Genomic DNA, 26,667 nt, shown 5'->3' on the forward strand with positions numbered 1-26,667 from the left:
ACTCCTCTCGCCGCGTGCTCCAACTACAGCAATGTTCATTACCTGTATCCCAACGCTTACACCATGGGACCGGATAATGTCATATGTCCTATTGTTTTTGCCACCACTGTATAGTACAAAAATGTACCGTTTGCTGTTTTCAAAATGGGGAAGAACTCTTGAATCGACCGCATGGTGTTGACACCGTTGACATCAACTCTGCTTGCATCTCATGTGAGATGTGAACAGCAAGAAATTACAGCGTCTATACACCAATCGCACAGTTCCAATATACATAGTTGTGGCAGATCCAAGTGAAACCTATTACACGTCGTACAACATGCGTCAACTGCCACCGACATTGACCATCACTGACTTGGATACCGAACGGGCGGAGAACCGACAGAGAAATGCAAAGCTACAGAAAGACGAAGTAGAAGACTTCGGAGTGTCGTGCAGTGGCTACACGACCACTCAGCACTACGCGCCCAGTGCAATTAGTACGTAGACTAGTGCAAGAACTTATCAGCAACGGCCATGATAGAGAGAGCGAGCATCAGAGGGGCGGCGAGCAACCCAGGCAGAGCTACATAAGCTAGCACTGTAAACTAGATGATAGAAGGAAATGGGATTTTGACAGCGACAGCTAGAGAGCAAAGAGAAAACAGCAACAACGGGTTCACTGCGTGACCCGGAGCACTTGTGCTCATTTACCGTGTTCGTAGAGTAGCGCCTCACCATTCGCCTGCAATCCCCCAGTAGACCTTTCGTGCAAACACCTGTCGCACACGAAATCACATTGATTCCTACAGTAAAAGTACTGCGCAATTGGAACTGATCCAGTATATCAGTACTTTCGAAATATTTGTATGAATACGTCGTATTGTCAGGTCCACTAGATCTGTTTTCGATCGACTTTGTCATAACCTGAGCTGTAATGATTTACGAAAATTATCGGTCCAGTTCAAAAAAGGGCGGTCTTTTACAATAGGCTCTGGTCTTTCGGAAACATGTCAACATCGCACGCCCGCACAGCACCCCACCACACTAAAACCACACCAATCCACTCCCTCTCCCTCCTTGACCCCACACCTTTTCACAAGCGCCATAATATGGCATCTGTGACCCCCACGCAGGCTGCAAGAGCTCTACTCCTGCTCTCCGATGCCGCCCTGGAGCGCCGTGCAGACCTGGAGGAGTATGCGTCAGACTCTGACGCCGTCGATACGGACGATGAGGTGGAAAGTGAGTCCCCCATTTATGATCAGTTCTACGAAAAGGGGGGCGCTGCCGCCGTCATACAGATGACCAACTTCAGTCCGACAGAATTCCATTCCACTTGGTGCAGCCTGGAAAAGGCCATCAAAGAGAGGTACAATGCAGGGCGTGGACGCAAATGCTCCCATACTCCACGTGATGTCCTGTTTATGACACTCTCTGTATTAAAACATGGAGGCCAATGGGACTTCTTGGCCAAGATGTTCAGTTTGAAAGGTCCTACGTTTGAGCGAATGATTATGAAATTTGTAGACATAATCTCTTATCCGGTCTTCCATCACTATGTGGAATATCAAGGTAAGAAATGGAAAATGGCCGTCATGCAGAGCAAGAAAGTCGGGTTTAAAAACTACCCTGTTGCGCGTTATGCCACTGATGTGACATTCCAGCAAAGTTTCCGCCCGAGTGGCAGCGTGGAGGAAGGCAAGCTGTACTATAGCGGGAAACATAAATTGTATGGCTACAAGACTGAGGTCTCGGTATTGCCAAATGGCCTTGCTTTAGGTTGCAGCGCTCACGAGCCTGGGTCAGTGTCAGACTTAAAAATATTCGAGGCCATGCCACCCTTTCACTCGAAACAACTTCGCAAAGGTGCAGGGGAAGGTGAAAATGACATAGAGGATGATGGGCCCTTGTCGAATGAGTTCCCAAACTATTGGGCTGTACTGTGCGATAAAGGATACTATGGGGCTAAGGAGTTCTGTCGTGTGATCCATCCGACCAAAAAACCGATCAATGGAACACTTACGCAAGCCGAGGTTTCTAATAACAGGCACATTTCAAGCGATAGAATTATAGTGGAAAACTTTTTTGGAAGGCTTTGTGGTCTTTGGAATGTCATGGCAGCGAAGTGGAAATGGAGTGAGGCGGGTTATGACAGTATTTTTCGTTTATGTGTGGGACTGACAAACTTTCATTTACACAAGAATCCTCTACGCGCTGAGGACTCCAAAATTTTGAGGACGATGAAGAACCGCCGCTATCATATAGCAACATCTCAAATTCAAAAACGGCGCCAGGTGCAAAGGCGTTATCGCGAAAAGCGTCGTCGCCGAGTGGAGATGCAATTCAGATCCATCAACCACACAGATGAGTCCGACTAAAACTACATCTCGTGCGTGTCTCGGACGCTTCACTGATTGTGCGTGCAACTTGCCCTTTGCTCTCTTTCATAAACGTAGTGCGTAAACGCCGTAACCATGATCCCAGCACGCCTGAATGTCCACACGCGAAAACACAATCCCCTCTTTCGTCGTCCGGGTAGCACAACTCTCCAGGCCTGCCCCTTGGCCGTGCACTTCGCGGCCGCCGTCGCCTTGGTCCTGCAGATCCTGCAGCCGCGCTACGCCCGCGTCGTCTTCTTCCACCTCCGCCTTCTCGGCTCCCTTGCTGCCCTCTTGTGCACAGGCTTTTGTGTGCGCCGCCCAGGGCGCCGCCCTGCTTAGCGCCGCCTCCGCCGCCTGCAGGGGGCGTGCGATGCGCTCCGCGGTGACTGCGTCGCACGGGAAGGCCAGGTCTGCCCGCAGCGCAGCCAAGAGCTCCGCGGCGCGCTGTTGTACGTCCGCCGGGCCGGACGACGTCGGGTCCGAGAGGTTGGACTGGTCCGTGAGGCCCGCGGCGGTCAGCTGGGCGCGCGCGTCGGACACCGCCTCCGCAGGGGTCTGGCCGAAATGGGATATGTGCTCCCGCACGATCGCGTCGAAGGTGCTCTGCAGCACTTGCCGGCTGGACCCGGGAGTCGGGGAGGCATGTGGGGGAGGAACTGGGCAGGGAGAGTACTGGAAGGGTGAGTGAGGGCCGGGACGGACGGGAAAGGGGCAAATGCTGGCGGGTCAGATGGATGGGTGTAGTGCACATGAGGAGCGGCGGGAGTTGGGCGGAAGTGGGCGGCGAAGTGGCGGGGGGGAGAGTGAGAAGGGTGGCACTGTGTGGTGCACCTGGAAATAGGGGGTGTGTTCACACAGACAACAGCTCACATGAGCTGTTGTCTCTCACGCGGGCGGATGGGAGAGGGAGGTGGCGGATTTCGGGTGCGTCTCTTGCGGAAGATTTTTGGAAGAGCCGAATGGTTGTGGAACGGAACAATAGTGATATCAGTTTACAGTTGCCCATGTTCTAGTTTATCATAACGAAATTTTCGAAAAGACTGAGGATGGCCAATGATTATCAAGAAACTTCGTAAAGACCAAGTGCATACATATTTTACCTTTGTTCTGCATGTGAAGTAAATCTTGCTGCACGCAGCGAGGATCTGCGTTTGAGACCTAGTACACCAATGACAAACCAGGTTTCTACAATAGTACATATATGCATAAATTAATATATACTGTACACAGAAACGAGGCCTGCGCTACTGTAAGACTTCATCGATTCATGGACAGCAAGGTCAACAACCTTGATCGTCACCCGATTGACGGCCCATCCACGGCTGCGGTAATAGTACCTGTTCTTCCCCGCTCACGTTTTCAACAGGAACAAAGCGCAAGGTAAAAAACTATCACGTCTCACTAAAAAACCGTCCACCCCGCCTACAAACCCCCCGCGAAATCCCCTTGCCCCTTCACAATTCCAGCCACCTTAAATCTAAGCCCCATTTCCGTCTCACCCACCAACTGATCGTACTCGCCCTGCAGCCGTTGCAACTTTCTATCCACCACGTCATCGCTGTCCCCTACCCTCTCCCCCCTCTCTACGACGCCTTGAGCGACGTTGCGGAACCTCGCCGCCGCCCCTAGCCTCAGCAAAAACTCTCTCTGCGTCACGGGCCCGCGAAACTGCACCCCGTCCACGTCCACCCGCTCCACCGCCGTCCGCAAGTGCCCGAAATCCACATCCGCCGTCATATCCACCCGTCCGGGCTCCGCCAGCACGTCAACCTGTTGGTGCTTCTTAAAACCTCGCAGCGTATCCCCTACCCCCACCCCGCCGTAGTCCACCAACAGCGCCATCCCCCCGGACTCGCCCACAGCGCGCGACATTGTCTCCACCGTTCCGGCCGCCTCTGCCCCTACTTCTGTCACAGTTGCATCCACTGGGGCCGGGAACACGCCCAGCAGCGCGGACGCTGGCGTGGCGCTCGGCGCGAGCACGAATCGCAGCCGTGGGCTGTCGTCGCTTGCGTCCGGCGCGACGTCGACGAGACGCTCGCGCCACGGCGCGGTCGCGTGCTCGCGCTGGAAGACGTGCACGGGAAGCGCGTCGAGAAACTCGTGCGCGAGGAAGACGCGCGGGATGGAAGGGTCCGAGTGCTCCAGCGCGTGCTCGAGCGAGTCGAACCAGGAGACGGGGGGGCTGGCCGCGGCGCGGAGAGCGGCTTTCTGGGCGTCGCGGAGGAGGGGCGAGCGGTCGACGAGCGAAATAGAGCTGGGCGAGGAGCGCAGGGTGCGGAGCGCAGGGAGGGCAGAGGAGAGGAGGGAGGCGGTGCCGGGGCCGAGCTCGATAAGGGTGTAGGGCGGGGGGATGTGATGCGCGAGAAAGACGGCAAGCAGCTCGCCAAAATGGGCGGAGAGGGTGGGGGAGGTGTAGAAGTCGCCCTGGGGGCCGAAGATGGTTGGCGTTGTGGTGTAGTAGCCGTGGATTGGGTGGAGTAGGCATTGGCGCATGTACTCGGCGACGGTTAGGGGACCGTGGAAACGAATGCGACGGTGCAGCTCGAGAAGGAGGGGGGTGGGGGGTGTGGTGGTGAGCGGTTGGGTTGTAAGGGAACGAGAGCTGAGTTGGGGGAGGCGGAAGAGGCGAACGGATCGACGGATCATCTTGGAAGGCGAGATATCGAAAGTCGTTGCGGGAGGAGCAATCGGCAAAAAGGACGTCGATGGTGAGCGTTTTGGGGGTCTGGACAGGTTGAATACGTGGTGGCGCGATATGATGTGGTGCCGTCGAGGGGGATATGGTGCACCTACATACAGTAAATTACAGCACGATACCTCGCATTTATGGCCTGAAGCTACAAGATGGGCAATTTTTAATTCTGCACCAATACCTGGTGCGCGCTGATCTAGAATGAAAATCGTGAAATCGGTGCTTGTATTTGTTTTTTGTTGGGGACATTTTGCGAACCCGCGTTTCTTAGAAGAAGATGCTTTTGTAGGCGGCTGGCCCGCAAAAAGCAGCAGGGGAGAGGGGTCACCGCCACGTACCGCACAATGCGCATCATTCTCCACGGATGCTGAAATTCAATAATTTCACAGTGCAGGGAAGGGAGTATATCTCATGCACGGTCACATCAGGCTCCGCGACAATATTTTCCTCTCCCCAAGAACGGGCGCCATCAGTCGCGCACTTCCGCCACGACAAATTCACGGGATTCACCGCGTGGTCGCGCCCCAGTACTCTTCCGCCCAGCAACGCTCCACACGGCGGTCTCACATCGCTCTGTATTCACACACCTGACGCTAGCCTCTTGCAAGTCGCATCCACCCTCATACTGTCGGTTGCCGACATCGCCACAGAAGCCTTGCCTATATCGCAGCCTAGCCCTTCCTCGCTTCCTCCTTGTATTGCACAGGCAATCAGACAACGACATGGAATTCCCAGACCGCAGTGATAACAACGGAAACGACGGCTCAGGCCGTCGCCCGCAGAAGCTTGCGCAAGCCCCGGCGGCTGACGACGAGCAGAACAACGTTGTCGAGGCGTTCGGCGACGAGACCACAGACCTCCCCTTTCTCATCTTGTTGTTCATAGCGGCTCTGTTCGCAGAGCAGTTCAGACGTCAGTTTCACTGCACCTGTTGAGACTGCCAACGCAAGCCATCTGCGTGTAGATTATTTCCCCCTGCGGTTGCCCGTCCCTGGCCGTATGTCCACCGCAAAAGGGCTGGCGTGAGAGAGAGCACGTGTGCTCTCTCACGGACTCCTCCCTGGGGAAGTATCGGAGTATGTACATGTCGCCTCGCGGTAACACCACGCGTGGCCTCGGGCTTCGCAAATCTCACTCTTCTGTATAGTTTACCAAGTGCAATAAATGCATCGTCTGAGTCTTACCTCAAGTCGTGCGTATATGTTTTGATTTGCACATGCTTTACGGCCACGCCTGTTCCAATCATCGATTTTCCGCCTCCATACTTTCCCTTTCTTCTCCTCGCATCTTTTTGGATTCTGGTTCCCCGTCCAATCTTCCATTCTCAGCATGGTCCAGACTTCTCTTCTTACCACCTCGGTCCTCTCCTTCCGCTGTCACCGTTACATTCGCTTCGTCAGCAATTGCGACTGACGTATTCGGAGCAGCTGCACAGCTGCCCTCCATCTCTTGTACCGGTACTTCAAGACATTCATCGTCAACGTCTTCAGTGCTATCATCTTCAGAACGAACCCCGTTCGTGTCAACCTCAGCTTCCTGAATCTTACCTTCCAGCCTGAACCTCTCCCATTCTGCCTTATCTTCATACAACCCGCTCGCATGGCTCACATGCACGGTGCAGCTCAGATTTTGCGCCAAATCTGATACAACCAGTTCGCTTCCATCTGTGACTCGTAGTTCCTGAAGACTTTTTTCTAAATTCTGCTCGTACTCTTCTATTTCATCTGCCTCAAGCCCCACTCCGCATTCATAAAGGGTATTGTGATACTCTCCTGCAGTCAGGTTCACAGTTGGCTGTAGAACACACATTCTCTTCTGCAGCACCGTGTTGACCACTGTCCTCAATTTGGTCTTCTCCAAGTCAAGGATTAACTGCAGGTGACCCTTCGAGCAGACAAAGCATTTCTCGTTCTTCTTCCGTAATTGCTCCGGATACAATATCTTCATCACTCTTGCTCCAACCGGTGCCTTGCTGACAAACGTGGTCAGACAGTCGCGGACGTCGCCATTATTAGCCATAACTTTCAGAGCCTCTTGTACAATTAGTCCTCCAACGACCGCATTTGTTGTAGCGATTGCATGGACAATATTGCCTGCAATTCCTTTGACTGCAAAAGGGCTCTGCAGTGGCACCCCGTAGGCATGCGATCTGAGATTGGATGCAGCACAGACGAACATGAGCGCATCCTTGTCATCTTTGTCAAAGGTGAGATTCCCGACCTCCTCCTTTCGATGTGAGGCAATGTGTTTCAAGGTTTCTCTGAACACAACCGCGCTCTTCTCTTTTGTCCACGAAGTCTGGTCCGACAGGTTGGGTTGCTTAAATTCCTCTGAAAGATTGTCAACAACTCCACCAACATCGTACACAAGAGGCGGTGCGCGCTCTTGCCACAATTCTGTCATTTTTCTTTGCTTTTCAATATCGGTCACGAATACGAGCTCGCAGACCCGTTTAGCAAATTCCTCTGGATCTTCGCCCTCAGCGTATCGCACGCGCTTAGATTTTGGCGCAATGACGGTACCGTTGTTTTCAGTTGATTGCTCTGAGTGACCATTTTCATGACCGTTCGCCTGTGGGGCTTTTACAGGTTCTTTGCCCTTCTTCGCATCCTCCTTAGGCCCTGTCTTCTCCGTGTCTGGTATCGAAGCAGAGGCCTCGTTCGCCGCGCGGCCCGTATCCATGTCGAGATCCTTCAAGACGTTGCCGTCGTCATCCGGACCAAAGATGAGCTCGTAGAGAAACTTTGCCCAGACCACGCAGTGGACGGGTTTTTCTGGCGTGGATCTAATGGTACATACCGCGTACGACTTCGGCTGAGGCCGCGTAGTACAGTCGTAGCATTCAAACCCCTTTGCTACGACAGAGGTCTGTCCCACATACCCTGTGCTGCCGCTCTCGATCATGGGCACATCGGCTGCCAGACACATGCGGTTAACATGGCGGCGGGCCTCGAGGTTGTCGAGTGCGCAACAGACGATGTTGAAGCTCTTGAAGAAGCTGATGCCGAACTTGGTGTCCTTGATATTGCCGACGATACCCTCAATTTCAGTAGAAGGCACCATGGCGGTGATGGTGGCGGCCGCCTCGACAGCCTTTGATTTGCCGACGTGGTGCTTGCGGAAGAGAAACTGTCTATTGAGGTTGGAGACGTCGATGGTGTCGAGGTCGATGAGGGTGATGTGCGAGAAGCCTGTAGATGCGAGGTTCTTAACAAGCTCACAGCCGACTCCGCCAGCGCCAACAACCAGGATTCGAGAGCTGTGCACGCGTGCGGCTGTGCCGTCGCCATACACGGCATCTAGCGAGGCGGCGGAAGTGAACCCCAAGGTGGAAGGGACTTCAACGGCCGAAACCATGTTAGGTAAAGCAGAGGCTGTGTGGGTGTGGCCAGCACGGATACAGCTCGGAAGGGAGAGGAGTGAGACACGGGTGTCAGGACGGGAGGGTGTCTGAGTCAAGTCAAGGGCGGGTGGGGAGGCTGTCTCCGTGAAAGGGAGGGCGGGAGGAGTCGGCGGCGTCTAGACGGAGTGAGGGGTGCAGTCTGAGAGTGGCGCGAAATGATGTTGCCTTTTACCGGGGATCAAAAGCGATGATTGGATTTTCAGATATTTCTGAGGCCGTACCAATGAGCATCGTGTATCGGATCTGTGATGCTTGGACGCAATTGGGTGTCGCTTGAATTTCCGGTTGCGACTGGGCGTACCGCCCTGTGCTGTTTCATTTGTGAAGGGCGTTATATAGATGTACCCTTGGTACTGTACAGTGCATGCTCCGCTTCCATTTGGCATTTGTTGGGGTAGACCGGCTTTGGCGGACAACTTGTGTATTGTCTTGTTCGCCGCCCCCCTTCCCCCTTCTATTGTTGTCCGTCGGTGCGGCTTCCTCAACGCCGGCCCCCGATTGACTTTGCGCTCTGCCGCAAGGCTTCCGTCGTGTGGAAGCCATGTTTTTTCAAACTATTTCTTCCTAACTCGAAATTCCTCGATTTACCCTACCCCTGCACCAGTCCACCCACCCCCCCTCCCCCCCCTTCCCCTTCCTATACAGCACTACCAACTGCGGCGCCATGCCAGAGCGTATGTTTCAACCGCACAAGCACCTCCCTGGCAAGGAACCCACCCCTGCGCAGAGACAGGGTTTCGACGTAGCACCGTCAACCACCCTTCCTCCCTCTCAAACCACTCCATTCAAGTACACGCCGCTTCCAGATAAGCAGCCTCAAAATCCCTCGCCTTCCTTATCAAAACCCCCGACGGATCCGTTCGAGCTCACTAAGGTATTGGCCACCAGAGCCCGTACAACAAGCGCCAATGCACCATTCATTCCCAGGCGAGCTATTTCTCCACCGAGTGCCAAGTTTGCACGCTTCTCTCGCCCACGAACTGACGGTCAAACTCCCTTACCCCAAGCTACCCGCCAGATTACATCCCGCCGTTCTTCGAGCCCGGAGATCCTGACTGTAAACTACCAACTCGTCGACCTCAACAATCGAAATCCCCCCCCCGCGGGCGACTACTTCACGCAAATTGCGGAATCAGCTGACGAAGGCCCGCCCGTAGAGCATGTACCCAAGAGGCCACGCCGATCACTCCGACCAATGACCGCCATGGCAATCGCCAATCCCCAATTTCAGCCAGCTCCAAGGAGGAGCGTTTCAGAAGGTCATCAGACACGAAACTGCAAGGCGCACCCGTCTATAGTAGATACAACTCTCACCCAATCAAGGGAAAGGGATCAGCACACTTCGCCGACGCCGTTGGAACACGAAAAGCCGGCAAAACCAAAAGGTTCTCACCTTGACCGACAAAAAAAACCGGGGCGATCTAAAAACTTGGAGAAACCAACTATTGCAAAGCATGAGAACGAAGGAGTGCTACGTCTCCGAGAGCCAGGACTGCAAAGCAGGGGCGCAGGAAAAGGTACAGATCGTATACGCTCGAGCGCCACTTCAAAGCGACGAAGATTCGGTGAGCCGTCTGTCCTTTTGCCTTCCTCAAAGAAAGCCCTTAGTATACCGTCTGTACCTCAAGATCTGAAACGAGACGTTTCCCAGCGAAATGGGGAGGTCAAGTCCAAGCCGTCAAGCACTGCTCGTGCAGATGGGTTGAAAATACCGCGCCTAAGGAGCTTAGTAGCACCGCGAACTGGCAGCCCATCTCTGAGACAGGAAAGAAGTCTCGCGAGTGGAGAGGCACTTGAAGTAGAAGTTCACGGAAACAAAGCTGTGGAGCCCACCGAAAAGTCTACATCGCAGCCCAGCGTGGAAAACGTGGATGTCGACGAGCCGGCTGTGTCCCATGTGGAGGAAGCTGAATCACGACGGTCTACAGCGTATCAAAAGTTGCTGAAACCTATGGGTGGGAATTTGGAAAGAGCAAAAGCAACCGTTGAGAGATGCTTTGCAATGCAAATACCGTACTTCGAGCTTGCATTTTATGGTCTCGTAGACACGGAGTTGTGCAATATCATGGAAAGATGCACCAGGCGGAAACAGCCGCCAGAAAATGACAAGACAACGAGATACTTTAACTTGAGCTATAATCGTCTTACGAAGGTCCCACATGCAATTTGGGAATGGATAGTTTCTTTGAATGTGATTCGGTTGAATCTGCGACAAAATAGTCTCCAACTTATTCACATCTTTCCCAGCGACAGCGGTTTAATCATTTTGGATCTATCTCGAAACAAATTATCTTCGATCCCAGACGAAATTACTTCCTTGACGAGGTTACAATCTCTAAACGTCAAGAAGAACGCCATTTGTGAGCTTCCCAGTGGCTTCATGAACTTGAAGGCACTGAGGCACTTGGATGTGTCCGAAAATAGGCTAAGAACCTTACCACATGACTTTGCTCAGGAAGGATCGGTTTTGTCCTCGCTGGATGTGTCCGGCAACATGAATTTTCAAGAGTTCCCGGAATGCGCTGAGAAACTGAGCCAATTAGTTGATCTCTGTTTTGAGAAAACCCAACTTTACAACGCCAAAGAAGTTCGGAGTCGCCTCAAGGGGTCCCCAGTGGAGATTTTGCGCAATATCGCAGGCTGCAACTACCATGGAGATCCTGGCAATAACTTGAAATACAACGACATTGACGGAGTACAAACTATGGCGCTGTAGATGTGTTATCTGCTACATCGCTAAACGAGATATTAAACGTACGTTTTGTTGGCGAATCGCGGGCTCCAGTTTGATGATTAGTTGGCACATAGTGGACATAATACCAATGGTAGAGGCCGAAGCTTGGATTTGCCGACGAGGGTTGTCTGCGAAGCGAGCTCTGGTTACACTTTCTTTCTTGTAGGTAGAGTCGTTTCCAGTCGAGGGAATTTCCAATATGGATGCTCTATGTTGCTCCTCCCATCCACACATGCACGGAGGCTGTCAAGAGCTCGCGTTTTCACTGATGGTAGGATGAGTCAGAATGGCTACTGCGTGTCGTCGTTACGCCCCGCATTCCATCATATCGCTTTGCTCAGAAAACTCGATTCCTGAACAGGGAAGTTATCTGCAACTTGAAACATGGAAGTTGATGTCAACTTCCATGTTAATGCACTGTTTTCGCTTCGCATGTCAACATGCATTCAGTACCTTGGTGCCCAAAGTTGAATCGGGGAATGTAACATTCGCATGTACAGTGTGCTGGTTACGTGGGTGGAATTGTCAGCAGGGCGGGAAGGAAAACCCTCTAAATCCACTGATCCACATATCCTGTTTTCTACGGTATGGGTATGACTTCCCGCACATGAGCACTTCAAATTCACCCGATAGCCCCCCCCCCCCCCCCCCCCCCCTCTCATAGCTTCCGCCGCCAGATCACTTCCATCAATTTATTCGGCTCTCTGCTCCTCTGTCCCAGGCCGTGGTGTAGCAAAAAGCAACGGGCTCCAGCTACATTGTCCTTACTGATTTTTTCGATCGCAACCTGAACAAGTGACGAACGGCAACTCGACTCCGGCGCGTTTGATCGACCCTTCCCACCGCTTCGCAATATGCTTTGCTTTTCAATCCCCATGCTGACAACGCGACGACCGCAAATACGATTTAAGCGACCAACGCTGCTCTGTACCCACCCCAGTGAAGCGCCGCAATATTCAAATGTTACCCTCCCGACCACTTCTCGGTTGCCGATCCCCCCGGTTGTCTTCGTGCTAGGCGGACCAGGGAGCGGAAAGGGAACGCAATGTGAAATGTTGCTGCAAGATTTCGATTTTGTACAAGTCTGCGTCGGAGACCTGCTACGCCGCGAAGCTGCAGGCGAAGCACCAATAGGGAAAACGATCGCAGAGATTATGCAAAAGGGAGAAATTGTCCCTGGTGAAGTGACCATGACCTTACTCAATGACGAGCTTGCGAAATTCAGCGGATCATGCGATTGTGTGCTCATAGACGGCTTTCCACGGGCTATGGATCAGGCTCATGCCTTTGAAGAGCTGGTGGCAACTTGCGAATTTGTTCTGTACTTCAACTGTGATGAGAGCGTGATGATAAGACGACTTTCCAAGCGAGCTGAAACAAGTGGCCGAGCAGACGACAATGAAGAAGTGGTAAAACGACGCCTTCAAACATTTACAAAAACGACAATGCCTGTGATTGATTATTATCGACGACGTGGTCTGTTGCGCGAAGTGGACTCCGCTATTGGGACCCCAGACGAAGTTTACGAATACACAAAGGACTTATTCCGCACCATGCACTCGCCGTCGTAACACGACTTGGCTCTTCCTACTTAGAATACTATAATTTTCCTAAGAGTCGATAAGTGCTATTCGACTCCTGGCGTTGGCAATATGCCATATCCATTCCGATCTAACATGTTCATAAGAAGCAGTATGCGGGCATTGAAACAAACCTAGTCAGTCATTTGATATCATTTATTCCCAGATGTCGGCTCCTTCAACCCCAATTTGCACCACGAACGGTGTTTGCGCACCTTAACGTGAGGTGAAGCACAGTGCACCTTTTTGGCCCACAGCACACAGACACAAAACACCTCGTTAACGACTAAAGACAAATTATTCCTAGGTCAGGGCTGGTGGTCTGGACTTTCCCCGCCAGACGAGTCTGATCGGTGTTCCCTGAAATCCAAGGGACTTCCGGAACTGGCCTTCCATGTAGCGCCGGTAGTTTTCATGGAAAAGTCTGGGCTCATTCACAAACATCGCTATAGTTGGAGGCCGACTCGCGACTTGCGTGCAATAGTAAATGCGGCCTTGTCTCGCGGTTTTCGTCGCCGGTGGTTTATGCCATTCAACAGCCTCACGTAAAATCTCGTTCAACACAGCTGTGGACACCCTGCGTCGATGTTGTTCCAATGCTTCTTCGACGAGCCCAATAATCTTGCCGATGCGCTTTTTCTCCAAGACAGACACGAGTTCTACGGGCGCCCACGGTATACAGACGGTTCGGTCTTTGACATCTCCGACGGCATTAATGTAACTCCTGTTGTCCTTTTCTGTGATAAGGTCCCATTTGTTAGCCAGCACGATGCACCCCTTCCCTTCCGCGGCGATGCGATCTGCAATTTTCCTGTCCTGTTCGCTGGCCTCAGATACGTCGAGCATGAGCAACACCACATCCGCTCTCCGAATGGCCTTAAACGCTCGGTTGATCATGAAAAACTCAGTCCCAAAAGTAACCGCTGTCCTTCGTCGAATACCCGCGGTATCAATTAGCCGATATTGCTTGCCATTCACGGTGATTATTTCATCCACCGCATCGCGCGTCGTGCCCGGAATCTCGCTAACAATTGCCCTGTTTTCCCCTGTCATGAGATTAAGCAGGCTGCTCTTTCCGACATTCGGACGGCCCACAATCGCAATATTAACAACATCCTCCTCAATCTCTCCTTCAATAGGCGGCAATGGCTCGACAACCATATCCATCAGGTCTCCTGTGCCGCTGCCATGTATTGCGCTAACTGGGTACGGCTCGCCCAACCCAAGCGACCAAAACTCGGCCGCTTGCGAAAATCCCGCATCGCTCTCGCACTTGTTCACTGCGACAAACACGGACGACTTCTTGGTCTCGCGCCGTAGAAATGAGGCGAGCTCGAGATCAAGCGGATTCACGCCCTCCCTTCCGTCTACACAAAGCACCACAACGACGGCTTCGCGGATAGCGATGAGAGCCTGGGTGCGTATCTCTGGCATAAAGGTTGACTGGTCATCGAAGACCAAACCGCCCGTGTCGACAACCTGGAAGTTGCGCCCGTTCCATACTCCGGGGCGGTAAGTGCGATCGCGGGTGATGCCGACAACGTTTTCGACGATGGAGCCGTCATGGAACGCGCCGGCTATGCGGTTCACGAGCGTGGATTTACCGACGTTGGGGCGGCCCACGACGGCGACAATGGGGAGGGTGGAGGTGGCCCGCTTGACGGGAGGCGTATCAAGGTAGGCGTCTTCCTGGAGAGGGTCCTCGTGAAGTGCGGTGGTGGAGCGAGCGACGAATGGGAGGTGCAGGCTGGGGCGACGACGGGGAGAGTGTGGGCATGGCATTTGCGCCGTTCGGGAGGCAAGTCTTGAAGGGGTGAAAGAAGAAAAACATGATTTTGGGCATGGGGTAGCAAAGGCCGGCTGTAGGGGAGACATCGTTAGACACCGGCAGGTGGACGACGAAAAGTGAAGATCGTCTCTGTGAAAAGAGAACGGTCATCGGCGGGGACTACCCTTGGGTATTTCGCGTTGAGGAGGTGAAACGAATTCCCGAGATCTCGTGGGACCGATTGAGCGTCTCGGTGTCGGTCACTGATTGGTGCTGAATGACTTCCGCTCAATTTCTTCTGCATGATTGCAATTGAGCGAAGCGCTACCGCGGCAAGTGTCACCGCGGCAAGTGTCACCGCCTGTGCATGTGTGTTTCATGCCATCTCATGATCCGCCATGGTACTGTATGATACACTGTTAGCGTTTTCAAGTCTTGTCCCATCAACATGTACAAGGGCCGAGTCTTAAATCAGGCGTGATCGGTTTGAGTCGCCCTCCCATCTATCTTTCACATAGTGGTTCCCACGTCTTCTTCAGACGCTCTGGCTCACGCATCACGCATTTCAGCTTTCCTTCCCCCCCTTCAGTCCCCCCTCCCTCATTCACCATGAGCTCCTCCTCCGGGCCAGCGCAACCACCCCCCTTCCCGACCAAGTTGTTCCAACTCGTCAACGATGCGTCCATCGACGAGCTTGTGTCGTGGACCGATGACGCCGGCCGTTCCTTCACTGTGCACAAGCCGAGCGAATTCGGGCGCGACATCCTCCCCAAGTTTTTCAAGCACAACAACTTCTCCTCCTTTGTGCGCCAGCTCAACCAGTACGGCTTCCACAAGCAAGACCCGGACCGCTGGATGTTTGGTCACGAAAAGTTTCGCTGCGGAAGGCCAGACCTCCTTCGTGACATCACGCGGCGAAGACCAAAGTCCCAGGCGGCGAGCCAGGCTAGCCAGGCTGTCGTCGCCCCGGGGACGCTCGCGCATAAAGCCGTCGTTGAGCTTGGCAACTACGGTATTGAGGGAGAGGTAAAAGCACTAAAGAGGGATAAGGATCTGCTTATTAGGGAGCTTGTTGTTACGCGACAGGCGGAGGAGAAGCTCAAGAACAAATGCGACAACCTCGAAAACAGGATGGAAGACTTGGAAAGCAACTCAAAGCAAATGCAGGCCTTCATCATGCACTACTTTTCTCAGGTGCTCCAGCCATATTCGGAAGCCATGGCGTCTCGGAAAAGAAAACGCATTATGTCATCTTCCGAAGCGGAAATGACCGACGTTGTCACTGAAGCCAACAGTCCACCGCGTTCCACTTCCCAGCCTGTCTCACATGCCCCACAGCCGCCACCCGGAATGGATGCTCTGCGAGCCATGATGCAGCAAATGCAGATGAACATGTCCCGATCTCCTTCGACCCCACGCGTACGAAGTTCACAGCCAGGGCCCTCGCCGTCGTTGCTGAAAAGCTCGGAGGAGCCTTCCTCCCCTGCAAAGCTCGCTTTCGCTCCAGCAACCGTCCAAGAACTACACGAAGAACTGCCTCCGATTTCGCCTGCTGCAAATCCGGCTGTTCACAATCTGCTCTCTCCATACTCGTCTGCACGAATTAAGGGCGGCATATCGGTACGTGAACCTGGAGACTCTTCGATGTCCATTCACGATGAGGCCCTGGGGTTATTGGAAGAATTGCCTTCCACCCCAAATTCAAGTTTGACGATGGACGCCATCGAGTCTGCGCTTAACAATAGCGCCGACAAACCGAACGGACATTTGGACACGCCGGACTTTTGTGGCAAGGGTTTTGACGACGTGAATGGCGAAGTATCCGCAGCAACTAACGTCAACACTGGCTGCGACCGTGACGAAAAGGCCATCGAGGACTTCCTTGACTTGGATTCAGATGGCGCTCCATTGCCACCTCCACTTTCTCATTTGCCGGAGGGGACTGATATACACGCACTGGCGGAACGAATCGAAGGCTTTCAAGAGCGCACACAGAATCTCTAAGTCTATATGTACATAAAGGGACGAATATGTACATACTATTTGTCGCCCACTAGTTTCGTTGCAGAGACGACGATACCAAGATATCAGTACCTCGAATCCATGCACGATGATTGCCTGGTCTTCGCAAGAGTCATTGACCCATGCACCCAGTTATGAAACCGTGCCATTCGATTAGAAGCGTCGGTTGCCGCAACTTTTTCCTGAGTGCATCATGACGCGCGAGAGATACTGAAGGGATGGGCACTGGAAAGACTCGCTCGATCACCATAGACGGAATGGTTATCTAACGGAAAGGCTAACTTCGCCCCGTTCCTGAGGTCAACGCAGACGGATCCCGCAAGCAGACAATTTGAATCCTGGTTCATGACGTGAAAAGTGAATTTCACTAATTCCTAACTACGAATTTTGCCAGAGATTGTACTGTATTTTACACGGAAGGTCCAGCGCAGATCGCGAGCAGCGTTGCGGAAAGAGTTTACCTTCGAGAGGTAATTCACATCCTTGGTCAAGTACAACTCGCAGATCTTCCACGCCTCAATTGTCATCCACTCTTCAAAACTGCCCCAGATTTGCAACGAACACTCCAGAGGAAGCCTTTGGAGTCATCGTGTATATCTGTTGCAATGAGCGACAAACAAGTTGCCCCAACGCCCGTATTTTCAAGCTTCTTTAACAATATTCCCATCGGAGCTGATGAAGAGGAATTCAAAATACTCGCAGAGAGTAACGGTCTAGTCATCGAACGCATCGTTTCCCATGGACATACTTCTTCAGAATGGTATGATCAAGAAGAAACTGAATTTTGCTCCGTGTTGAAAGGAGCGGCCGACTTACTCTTCAAGGACTCGCTGGCAGTTAGAATGAATATAGGGGACTGGGTAATCATTCCACCTCACGCCAAACATAAAGTCACATGGACTATCGAATCTGAGCCGACCATATGGGTTGCTGTGAAATGGAAAAAATAAATGTTTGATATCTTCAAGATATCGAGTCTAGGATTACATACATCTTCAAGTTCCATTCTACGCACGGAAGGGAACTGTGGGGAGCCCCGTCAACAGTGGTTGTGATGGAGAACACTAGCACAGTCATGAACTCGCTTCCACCTGCTTATTTGTTTGCGCTTTGCCTGCATCCTCAACTGTTTTTGCCGGTTCCTTGGTATCAACCTTCTGAGGAGCGTTCGGAGCTACATTCTCTGAATCCTTTGGGGCCTCGTCAGGGGATGCCTGAATTGCCTCGCTCTCCGCATTGCGCTTGGCACCAGCCTTTTGTATCGCTTCTGCGGCAGAATCCTTACCTGGTGCAGCTTCTTGTGTTTTCGTCTCGTCTTCTTTGGGCCCTTCCCCATTCCCCTTGTTAGAATCGGCAGACGGCTTCTTAGATGAAAGCGATTCTGTCGACTTCTTCGTTTCCTCCCCACTCTTTTCATCTGCAACATCCCCGTCCTTCTCCTTGTCAGATTCATCCTTCCCGGCAGATGTAGACTTGCCGTTTGTCTTGTCTCCGTTTTCCGTCGGCATCGGATTGCCCTTGTCCCCTGTTTCATTTGTATCCTGTTCTTTCTCAACGTCGTTCTCTTTCCCCTTCGCGGAAGAGTTCTCCGATACCCGAGTTTTACTTTCTTTGACGAGCCGTTCTTTTTCCACGCGTTCCTGTTCCTGTCGCGCTTCTCTCTCTTCCCTCTCCTTTTTCGCGCGTTCCCACTCTTGCTGCTCCAAATCCGCGGGCTTAAGCCCAGCAGGCTTGAGGCGACTCGCAGGATCCGGCCCCGCCGCGCGGATAATATCCGCCAACGTCATCTTCTTTTTAGTGCGCTCACGTTCTTTCTTCTTCGCCTCGCGTCGCTTTTGCCTTTCAAGCTTTTCCAACCGCTGCTTCTCCGGGTCGACTTCCGCATCATCATCGTCGTCACCACTGCCCATGCGCGGAGGTGGTGGTGGAGGCGGTGGTGGAGGCGGGCCACCCACTGGTGGAGCCGGCGTGCCCGCCGTTGGGCCCGCGACTCCCGGGGTGTTCGGATACGCAAAGCCCGGCGGCGACGGGCCGTGGGACATCGAGGGTCTGCGCGAGCGCGGCAAGGCCTCCCAACGAGCATTTGGTGGGGTCCCCGCCGGTTGTCTTGGTGCTCTTCCCGGGGCAGGCGGGTCGAGGCGACCAATTTCCCTACGCAGGCTATCAAGTTCCGACTCGAGAGCCGCCAATTTGTCCGAGCGCATGGCTCTCGAATAGGCCTCTCGCTCCTTTGCGCGGCGGCGGCGGCGGGCTTCTAGCTCCGCTTCGAGCTCGGCGTCGGTCATGGTAGACACCTTTTTAGACAGGCGCGAGGACGCGGGCCGACGCCCAAGGCCGGAGGTGGAGGGCTTCATGGGTCTGGAGAGACGTGTTCTGCGTGGTCTGCGTGCAGAGCGCTTCTTGTAGGTGGAGGAGGACGCGTAGGCTTGGGCGGTGGAGGACATGGAGGTGCTCGTCTCGCGGATGTATGCGACAAAGTCGCGGACCAGGCGGTCGCCGGTGAGCTTCGCAGCAGCGGCGGCGGCTAGCAACGCCATAGCGTCGACCATAGTGGCGGGGAGATATCGCTGGAGCGATAGGTAGATCAGAGATCGGTGTGAAGGATGTGTGTGTATATGTAGATGAGGAGGGCAGGTGGCGGAGCAAGGCGAGGCAGAATAGGAGAAGCGGAACATTGGGGACATTTCGAGCGAGCCGTTCTGCGCCAGACAGCGCTGAGGGCGGGTGCTACGCGGCCCAATCAATGCTGCTGTTTCGGCGGGGTTCAAAGTTTCGAAATTTCCCCCGTTTTATTCCATTGATTTCGAGAGGGGTAGCTTAACGAATCCTTCACTGTCAATATCAGATCTGTAATGCTGCGCGAATTCACGAGAGTCGCCCAAATCGCCACGTGTCCACGGCGAAAAAGGGAGTGGGCCTCCGCGAGGTGCTTTTGGCCCGAGAGATAGCGACATCATCGTGCTCCTCTTTGTGCCCTATCTGATGCGCGCTGTTCAATGTTGCGCCTTTCATACACCATGCTTCTTTCATACAGTAACGTTGCAAAATGTTCACATGTCACAGTGAGAGGATACTTCCCAGAAGCGAAGTATGTGTGCTTCCCTTCTACGCCCCTTTTCGCCTGTGGAGTATCCCGAACCCCTACGGACAAAGCCATTTAAGACCTAGCTTTTTGAACTGTACAACGTAGGGTTCAAAAGCTAGCTTTGCCAGGAATTCTGGTTTCCTACGACGTAGGGAAACTGAATTCCCGGAAAAGCCGAAATGGTTGCCTCCTTAGGTCTTTTCAGGGCACCTTTCGCAGTTCAATTTGAAATCCAAGAATGCTTTTTTCTCTCGACACCCAAACGCATCTCTGATTAGGTCTCGCTGTGAACAGAAAAGGCCTAACCTTGTTCATGGGCCGCCATCAAAACGGACGCTTCCATTCGACATACATTCCTTCCTTGTTTCTTTTGTTTTTGCTATACTTGTCTTCTACTCCATGGAGACGTCGCTTGGTACAACCTCTTGTTCGTCGAATACTCGGAGGGGAGGGTAGAGACAGAAGGCGTAATGGGCGATAAAATCTTGTCCTGTATTTCTACGCTATCCCGTTACAGCGATTCCTAGTAGTATTGCTTTAGCGAAAAGCCATTGGTCACAAATACAAGAGACTTCCTTAGAGCTCCAGTTTACTCCTTTTGCTCATCCTACCGTAAAACGCATGAGGAAAGAGTTTGCAGAAAGCATCCCTGAACCGTTAATGGACTACTGTACTTTGCCTAAATCTACATTCAAAAACAAAATAGAGCAGGATCTTTTGTCTGCTTTAGCATCTTGCAGTGGATTGGTCTCAACATCCGTTCTCTGAGTATATGACACGAGCCTACTTAGGCTACCCATGTCTTGCACTTCTTCGATTCTGCCGTAAGCATTGGAAAGTATTAACGCCCAAGGCCCAGTTTCCGGCAGCTCCCACGATGACACTGAACGCCTCCAGTGAACTCTTCTCAAAGAGGTCGGGCTCAGCAGGGTTCTGCACTTTAACAGAAATAATAGCAACTCCATATGCTTGCACGACTGAAGCAACACAATGCCAAATGTAGTCCTATTAGCAGTAGATCTAGAAATAGACTTTGTGAACTATGTGAATACCTGGGGCACAATGATTTTATGTGTTCTGCTTCACATGTTGCTCAACAGAAAGGATTGCATCATGAGATCTATAGCTAAGATGCATGTGTTACGCATCGACCTGAACAGTAATCGAACAGTTTTCGGGTGGTGTTTTCAGAAATATATATGGAGAGTCGGCTGCGAAAGTGTTCAAGCATATAGCGGCGTTCTCAAACCAACTTTTTGTGCCAAGAACAAGGTTATTGAGGTACGGTATGAGGGGGGTTGCTGGGACCCTGCCACACTGTACATTTTTTCGAAATGATTTTTTAATTGGCAAAGGCGCCACTCCTGGCCCATGAGAGCTCAGCTCACCTGATCTGCTGTCCGAAGTCGTAGTTAAACGACTGGAGGATTTCCAACTAGCGATGCAGAGGTGTGCCACACCAACTCTGTGTTGAAGGCTCTTCCCAAGATAGTCCATTCTTTCAATGCAGGGCGGTTTCATTTTATCAACCCCGGTTCTTATTGAATCTCCCTCCTGGCTACATGGCCGAACTCAGCAGAGGGTATTGCCCCGTTTCGCAGCCGTTAATTTGAGGAAACGATGTCGCAGCCCGGTGGCACTTGCAAGCAATGCACTCATTTCCCAGTCAATCCCACTGCTCCTTGCAGAAGAAGACCTTACACGCCAAATCTTTATGGGTGGAATTGGTATCATTATGTCTGGTATTGTTGGTGTCTTCATTGTGTCACTGCTTATCCGCAACAACATGGAAGCGGTAAGTAATCAGCGTAATACTTTGCCACGCGGGTCGGACAGATTTGCAGCAACAGTATCGAGTTGTCTGACTCGGTTATTTATTTCAATTCTTCACCGTTATGTGTTGCAATATTCAACATGGATATCATTGCCTGCAGATTGAGCGAGAGATACAGCAAAGAGACATGAACGACTGAGTTCCTGGACAAAGTAACGGTGCTTTACGTTGGGTAGTGGCATGCACACAAAGCAGACGTGGGCACTTGCCTTGGAGTATACATAATATACGCTTATGCGGCGAGCGAGCTCAAGGATATCTAAATAAGCACCTAGGAAAGAACGAAAGTCCCTACTTTGCTGTTAACTTTGCCAATACCTTCTTCGCGAGGGCATCTTCAAGCAAGCCATGTCTCAGCATCCACGTCTCCGCCATGGTTGAGTTTTTCCCCCTTTTGCGTTTTTCGTGATACATACTTTGATAGAACAGCCGTGCAGGATCGTTTTCCAGGGGTACCTCCCTCCGCTGACCCGGTTTCTCAAATTTCTTCGAAGGCGCATCATCTTGCCTTTTGACTTTTCGTGAAGTATTGGTAGTAGTCTTTGACGCTGCCTTTCGCGTCGTAGTTGTAGTTTTGCGGCGCTTCGTCGCAGGTGTCTTTTTTGTCGGCGCTCTTCTCTTCCTGGGTTCCGTTTTCCTTGGGATACGTGCGGCAAGAGGAATGTCATCATCCGAGTCTGATTCCCCGTCTGCGGCAAGCCCCTCGTCCTTGGCTTTAGCTTTCAGTTCGCTCTTCGGTTGGGCAGTGAAAGGGCGTTTATGCAACCTGCTAAAAGTACCAGTGCTCGCTGATAAAGGAACATCATCATCACTATCATCGTCCGGGTCGTCTTCGTAGGCTGCGTCTCCACTCGAATCTGGTTGACTTCCAAGAGCAGGATCATTGCAGAGTTCGGCATCAAGCGGTTGATTGTCATCGTAGTCTTCATCGTCACGGTCTTCATCATCCTCACCGTCATCACTGACCTCGTCACCATCAACTTGGTCTTCAGCGTCTTGCGGTCCTTCTACACTTTCTTGCTCATTGTCCTCGTCATCATTCTCGTCGTCATCGCTTTCAGAATCTCCCTCTTCAATCTCAATCTCGACTTCCTCATTCTCGTCTTCGTCGTCCGCGTCGACCTCCATTTTCGTTTCGAAAGTCTCATCAGAGTTATTCGACGACCCGTGAATTTGGTCCAAAGGGACATCACTGTCGCTGTCAGAGTCCATGATGAGAACGCTAGACGAACGCTAGACGAATTCGAATGTGGTTTTCGCCGGGGAGAGAAGTGCGTAGCCGCCTCGTTGGTGGTTGGAAGGGGCAGATACTAATTGTATTGTCTGGGCGAGGAAGCAATTTCCGTCCTCACGGAGTGTAGCGTTTCCATGGAGCATTCGGTCTTTCGTGACAATTTTTTTGAAGCACCGAAACTTATTCATAAATTTCGGATTTTCCAATTTCCTCTCTTTGCATCAATATGCAATATTCAATATAGCGTTGCTGCCATTCCGCATGCCTGCAAGCTACCCTAGGGTATTCATTTCATTTGCATAGTGTACAGAGTAGTTGCCATTTACATGGATGGAAACAATTCCATAGGCATAGCGATTCGAGGCCGTCGGTGGTCTGCTGTCCGGGCCGCTCTCGTACAGGTCCCCCGCTTAAGTAGCGCCTGCAGTGCGCGCACTCAACGCACTCAACGGCGAGCGGCATGCCTCTCTCTTGCCCACCCACCCGCTAACTTCTGCACACTTTCGACCAGCCACTCTCTTCTGTGGGTACTACTTTAGGGGTCCTTGTCTACTTAACGAGCGGCCCTGTGCGTGTAGAGTGGTTTCCTACTCGCAAAAGCCCCTGATGTCAGTTAATGTTGAATGTCAACATTAAAATCAGAATTCGTTTCAAGCAGTACACATAAATGGCTACCAATTGTGTTCGCTGATTGCTCAGTTTTAGTCGCGCCCTGTACGCGTCAGTCTCCACTGATGTCAATCCAACAATAATCATCTATCCCGTCTTTGCATCGTTTGAGAGTCTTTGCAAAAAGACCTAAAACTTTACTGGTTGTGTTGCGCACTCTTGAGAGTGCCGTACTACTAAAAAGGTGCGCTATAATTTAGCGCACTGCTCGCCTTGCGCTTAGACACAATCGAAACATCATTCGCAGGGTCTCGGAAATTAACTTTTTTTCGCCGTTCCGACCACCGTCAACCCCCACCTCACCTCCTCCTCCGTCGCCCTCATTTGATTTCCTTGCCAAACTGTCTTGTTCCTCCAACCTACTCCTCTCAACGCAACACCTGTAACGATGGGCAAGGGCGGATTAAACCGGGTCCTGCTGACGAAAGCCGACCTAACGTCTGCAGATGTAGCTCACCTACCTCCCTCGGACGATCGCGCGGTTCACATCCGAACAATTCTGCACAACCCCAGCGGACGCACCTCACCATCTTCTCCTCCGCTAACGTTACGCATCGCAGTCGAGGGCAAATTCCTGCACGAGGAAGCGCCAGCCACAATCCTCGATGACGGTTCCGTGCGACTGGAGTTCCCCTCCAAAGGGCGGCAGCCAGTGTCGGGTCCCCCACCCGTGATCCTACTCGTCGCCATGCAGCGCCCCAAGGTAATGCAGCGCCTGCTGGGTTTTGCGGCGGCGCTGGGCGTCGCAGGCGTCATCATCACAGCGGCGGAGAAGGTGGAGAAGACGTACTGGGACTGCAAGCTGTTCCGCGACGGCGCAGGGGACGGCGGCAAGCCGGGCGCGACCGCGGACGGTGTGCAGGCAGACGCAGAGGGGGAGGTAGTGCTACCAGGGCGTGCGCGGGTGGCCGGGCAGCACGCGGAGCGGGACGCAAGCGAGGCGGCGCGCGCGGCGGCGTGCACGCGCGCGCGGCGCGTAGAGGGGCTGGACGGCGTACGGCGGCGGCTGGCGGAGGGCGTGGTGCAGGGCGGCGTGGACGCGGAGCTGCCGTGGGTGGTGCTGCAGCGCGGGGGGCTGCGGCGCGTGCTGCGCGACGCGGACGAGACGTGGGGCGTGGCGCACGCGCGGCGCGCGCGGTGGAGCCGCGTCGTGGCGCACGCGAGGGGCGGCGGGAAGTGCGTGACCGAGGCGGTAAACGGGGACGGCGCCGTCGTCGCTATCGGGCCCGAGGGCGGGTGGACAGAGGACGAGGTCGCCATGATGACGGCAGAGGGCTTCCAGGTCGTCGCGATGGGCGAGAGGGTGCTGAGGAGCGAGACGGCGGCCGTGGTGGCGCTGGGGCTGGCGCATGAGGGCCTGCGGCTGGCGGCGAAGAGGCGGGAGGGCGAATAGGCGAGAAGAGTTTTCTGGCCTTTTCTTTTGTTTTTGATCCCGACTCGTTTGTGCTGGTTGCAAGCTGCTCGACGCGGTCCATCCTCGCACACACAACCGCTCCCCTCGCACCCTTTCCCATCCGCTTCTGCTTCGATCCGCAGGATGCCGCGCTCTGTGTGGAAGGGCCCTTTCGCGGATGCGCTGCAGAAACTGCCGCACATCTGGCGGGGCACGCGGCGCAGCATGATCCTTCCCGAGTGGGTGGGGCGACAGATCGAGGTGCACAACGGGCGCAAGTGGATGCCCATATCCATCGTCGAAGACATGATCGGCCACAAGTTAGGCGAGTTTGCCTTCACCAGAACGAAGAGCCCACACAAGGGCGCTCTGCTCAGGGCCAAGGCCGCCAGGAAGAAGAAGAAGGTGTGAGCGATACGTCGCCCGTTGATGCTTCGCCCCACCTGCGAATCGTCGAGTTTACATCTTCCCATTCTTGCGGTGGAGGAAGACTTTGCCAGAGCACTATGTAAATACTAGCTACTTCACTCCTAACTTAGACCGGCTCCCACTTGGGCTTTCCGTCCTTATCCACGAGTGCTGCCCTGACCCCCTCTTCAAAATCGGGCGCCGCGCACAACTGCGACTCTACCTCTAGTTCCCTATCCATAGCCTCTCTAACCCCCTCCCCTCTAGACTCATACGCCATCCTCATCACCCTAAAAGTTTCCCTAATTGCCTTTGGCGCTCCGGCATTGAGAGCCTTCAGCGCCTCTTTCGCCCACTCCCCCTCCCTCGCCTGCAGCCGCTCTAAGACCTCGTCCACCCCTGCGGCCGAAAACACCTCATCCACGCCTCTCCGCATATCGCTACTTGCCTGCGCGATCTCACCCTTCTCTCCTAACAAGGCTTCCTCTTCCCCGCCCTTAAGCATGCGCGCGGGGCCAAACTCACCGTCGGCCAAGCCGTCCGCCTGCCACCCGTCCTTGATCGCGCCATCCGCCAATCCGAGCGCCAGTGCGTCTCTGGCGTGCACGCGCGCGCCCGTGAGCGCGAGGTACATGCCGACGCAGCCGGGCAGGCGCGCGTAGAAGCGCGTGGCGCCGCAGTCCGGGATGATGCCGATGCGCGCCTCGGGCATGGCCATGAAGAAGCGGGGGCCCACTAGGCGCACCGCGCACGCCTGGAACAGCCCCGCGCCGGCGCCGAGCGCAAGCCCCTCGCCGACGGCCACGGTCAGGCGATGGTGGCGGTCGAGGGCCGCCCAGCGCGCCAGCAGGTCGTACTCGGTTGCGAGGATGGCGCGCGCGGCCGCGCGCCGCGCTGCGGAGCGTGGCGCGTGTGCTAGGATCTCGCCACGCAGAGAGCGCACGTCGCCGCCCGCCGAGAAGGCGCGGCCGGATGCGCGGAGGACTAGGTAGAGCGGGGCGTCGTGCGTGGACAGGCGGTCTAGCACGTGGTGCAGGCCGTGGAAGGTTGCCGGAAGAAGCGCGTTCAGCGCAGACGGGCGAGATAGCGTAATGTCGATCACGGGCGGCGCGGCCACGGCCGTCAGGCCGCCGGCCGAGAGCAGCTCGGCGTCGAACGTGATGGGCATTTCAGGGCGGGGATCGGATATCGAGTGGAGTGGGGTCGGGACTGATCCGGTTAAAGGGCTGTTTTGCCTATTCTGTTCAATCTAATTTTGTATGCAAGCCTTGACGCGTACTGCACCTCCGCCTCGCCTTCGACATCTTGGGGCCGCTCCCCAAGACGAAGACAGGAAAACGATTCCTGCTTGTGATTACGGACTGCTTCAGTAAGCTGACACAAGTCGTTGCGCTCCGCACGATAACCGCGTACACGGTTGCAGTTGCGTTCTGCCACTTCGTGAGTGTTCAAGTACGTCATCCCTCGCACGTTGCTTTC

The 26,667-nt window shown here is 53.7% G+C and overlaps 10 protein-coding genes; 4 read left to right on the forward strand and 6 right to left on the reverse strand.

Moving 5' to 3' along the window:
* Positions 1–5,193: 5,193 nt before the first annotated feature.
* On the reverse strand, positions 5,194–8,415 carry CHC_T00002791001 (hypothetical protein). XM_005713869.1 is given in 2 exon segments: positions 5,194–6,300; positions 6,301–8,415. 1 exon segment carries the CDS (start codon positions 8,413–8,415, stop codon positions 6,301–6,303), a length of 2,115 nt encoding a protein of 704 aa, XP_005713926.1. The 3' UTR covers positions 5,194–6,300.
* Positions 8,416–9,137: 722 nt separating this feature from the next.
* Positions 9,138–11,229, forward strand: CHC_T00008395001 (Leucine rich repeat-containing protein). XM_005713870.1 is given in 2 exon segments: positions 9,138–11,177; positions 11,178–11,229. The coding sequence occupies 1 exon segment, from the start codon at positions 9,138–9,140 to the stop codon at positions 11,175–11,177; it is 2,040 nt and encodes a 679-aa protein (XP_005713927.1). The 3' UTR covers positions 11,178–11,229.
* A 1,661-nt stretch (positions 11,230–12,890) lies between these two features.
* CHC_T00002792001 (hypothetical protein) lies at positions 12,891–14,650 on the reverse strand. XM_005713871.1 is given in 2 exon segments: positions 12,891–13,078; positions 13,079–14,650. 1 exon segment carries the CDS (start codon positions 14,648–14,650, stop codon positions 13,079–13,081), a length of 1,572 nt encoding a protein of 523 aa, XP_005713928.1. The 3' UTR covers positions 12,891–13,078.
* Positions 14,651–15,046: 396 nt separating this feature from the next.
* CHC_T00002793001 (hypothetical protein) lies at positions 15,047–15,307 on the reverse strand. The gene has a single exon (XM_005713872.1). The coding sequence runs from the start codon at positions 15,305–15,307 to the stop codon at positions 15,047–15,049; it is 261 nt and encodes an 86-aa protein (XP_005713929.1).
* CHC_T00010102001 (Heat Shock Transcription Factor, HSF) lies at positions 15,153–17,551 on the forward strand. XM_005713873.1 is given in 2 exon segments: positions 15,153–16,547; positions 16,548–17,551. 1 exon segment carries the CDS (start codon positions 15,153–15,155, stop codon positions 16,545–16,547), a length of 1,395 nt encoding a protein of 464 aa, XP_005713930.1. The 3' UTR covers positions 16,548–17,551.
* An 87-nt stretch (positions 17,552–17,638) lies between these two features.
* On the reverse strand, positions 17,639–19,249 carry CHC_T00002795001 (hypothetical protein). Its single transcript, XM_005713874.1, has one exon. It carries the CDS (start codon positions 19,247–19,249, stop codon positions 17,639–17,641), a length of 1,611 nt encoding a protein of 536 aa, XP_005713931.1.
* Positions 19,250–21,154: 1,905 nt separating this feature from the next.
* Positions 21,155–21,589, forward strand: CHC_T00002796001 (hypothetical protein). Its single transcript, XM_005713875.1, has one exon. The coding sequence runs from the start codon at positions 21,155–21,157 to the stop codon at positions 21,587–21,589; it is 435 nt and encodes a 144-aa protein (XP_005713932.1).
* Positions 21,590–21,624: 35 nt separating this feature from the next.
* On the reverse strand, positions 21,625–22,696 carry CHC_T00002797001 (hypothetical protein). XM_005713876.1 is given in 2 exon segments: positions 21,625–21,775; positions 21,776–22,696. The coding sequence occupies 1 exon segment, from the start codon at positions 22,694–22,696 to the stop codon at positions 21,776–21,778; it is 921 nt and encodes a 306-aa protein (XP_005713933.1). The 3' UTR covers positions 21,625–21,775.
* Positions 22,697–24,924: 2,228 nt separating this feature from the next.
* On the forward strand, positions 24,925–25,314 carry CHC_T00002798001 (hypothetical protein). XM_005713877.1 is given in 2 exon segments: positions 24,925–25,191; positions 25,192–25,314. The coding sequence occupies 1 exon segment, from the start codon at positions 24,925–24,927 to the stop codon at positions 25,189–25,191; it is 267 nt and encodes an 88-aa protein (XP_005713934.1). The 3' UTR covers positions 25,192–25,314.
* A 1-nt stretch (position 25,315) lies between these two features.
* On the reverse strand, positions 25,316–26,356 carry CHC_T00008794001 (to fill in). The gene has a single exon (XM_005713878.1). It carries the CDS (start codon positions 26,354–26,356, stop codon positions 25,316–25,318), a length of 1,041 nt encoding a protein of 346 aa, XP_005713935.1.
* Positions 26,357–26,667: the final 311 nt, after the last annotated feature.

This window comes from Chondrus crispus, genomic scaffold (genome assembly GCF_000350225.1).
Source record: "Chondrus crispus Stackhouse genomic scaffold, scaffold_156, whole genome shotgun sequence".
Classification (NCBI taxonomy): domain Eukaryota; phylum Rhodophyta; class Florideophyceae; order Gigartinales; family Gigartinaceae; genus Chondrus; species Chondrus crispus.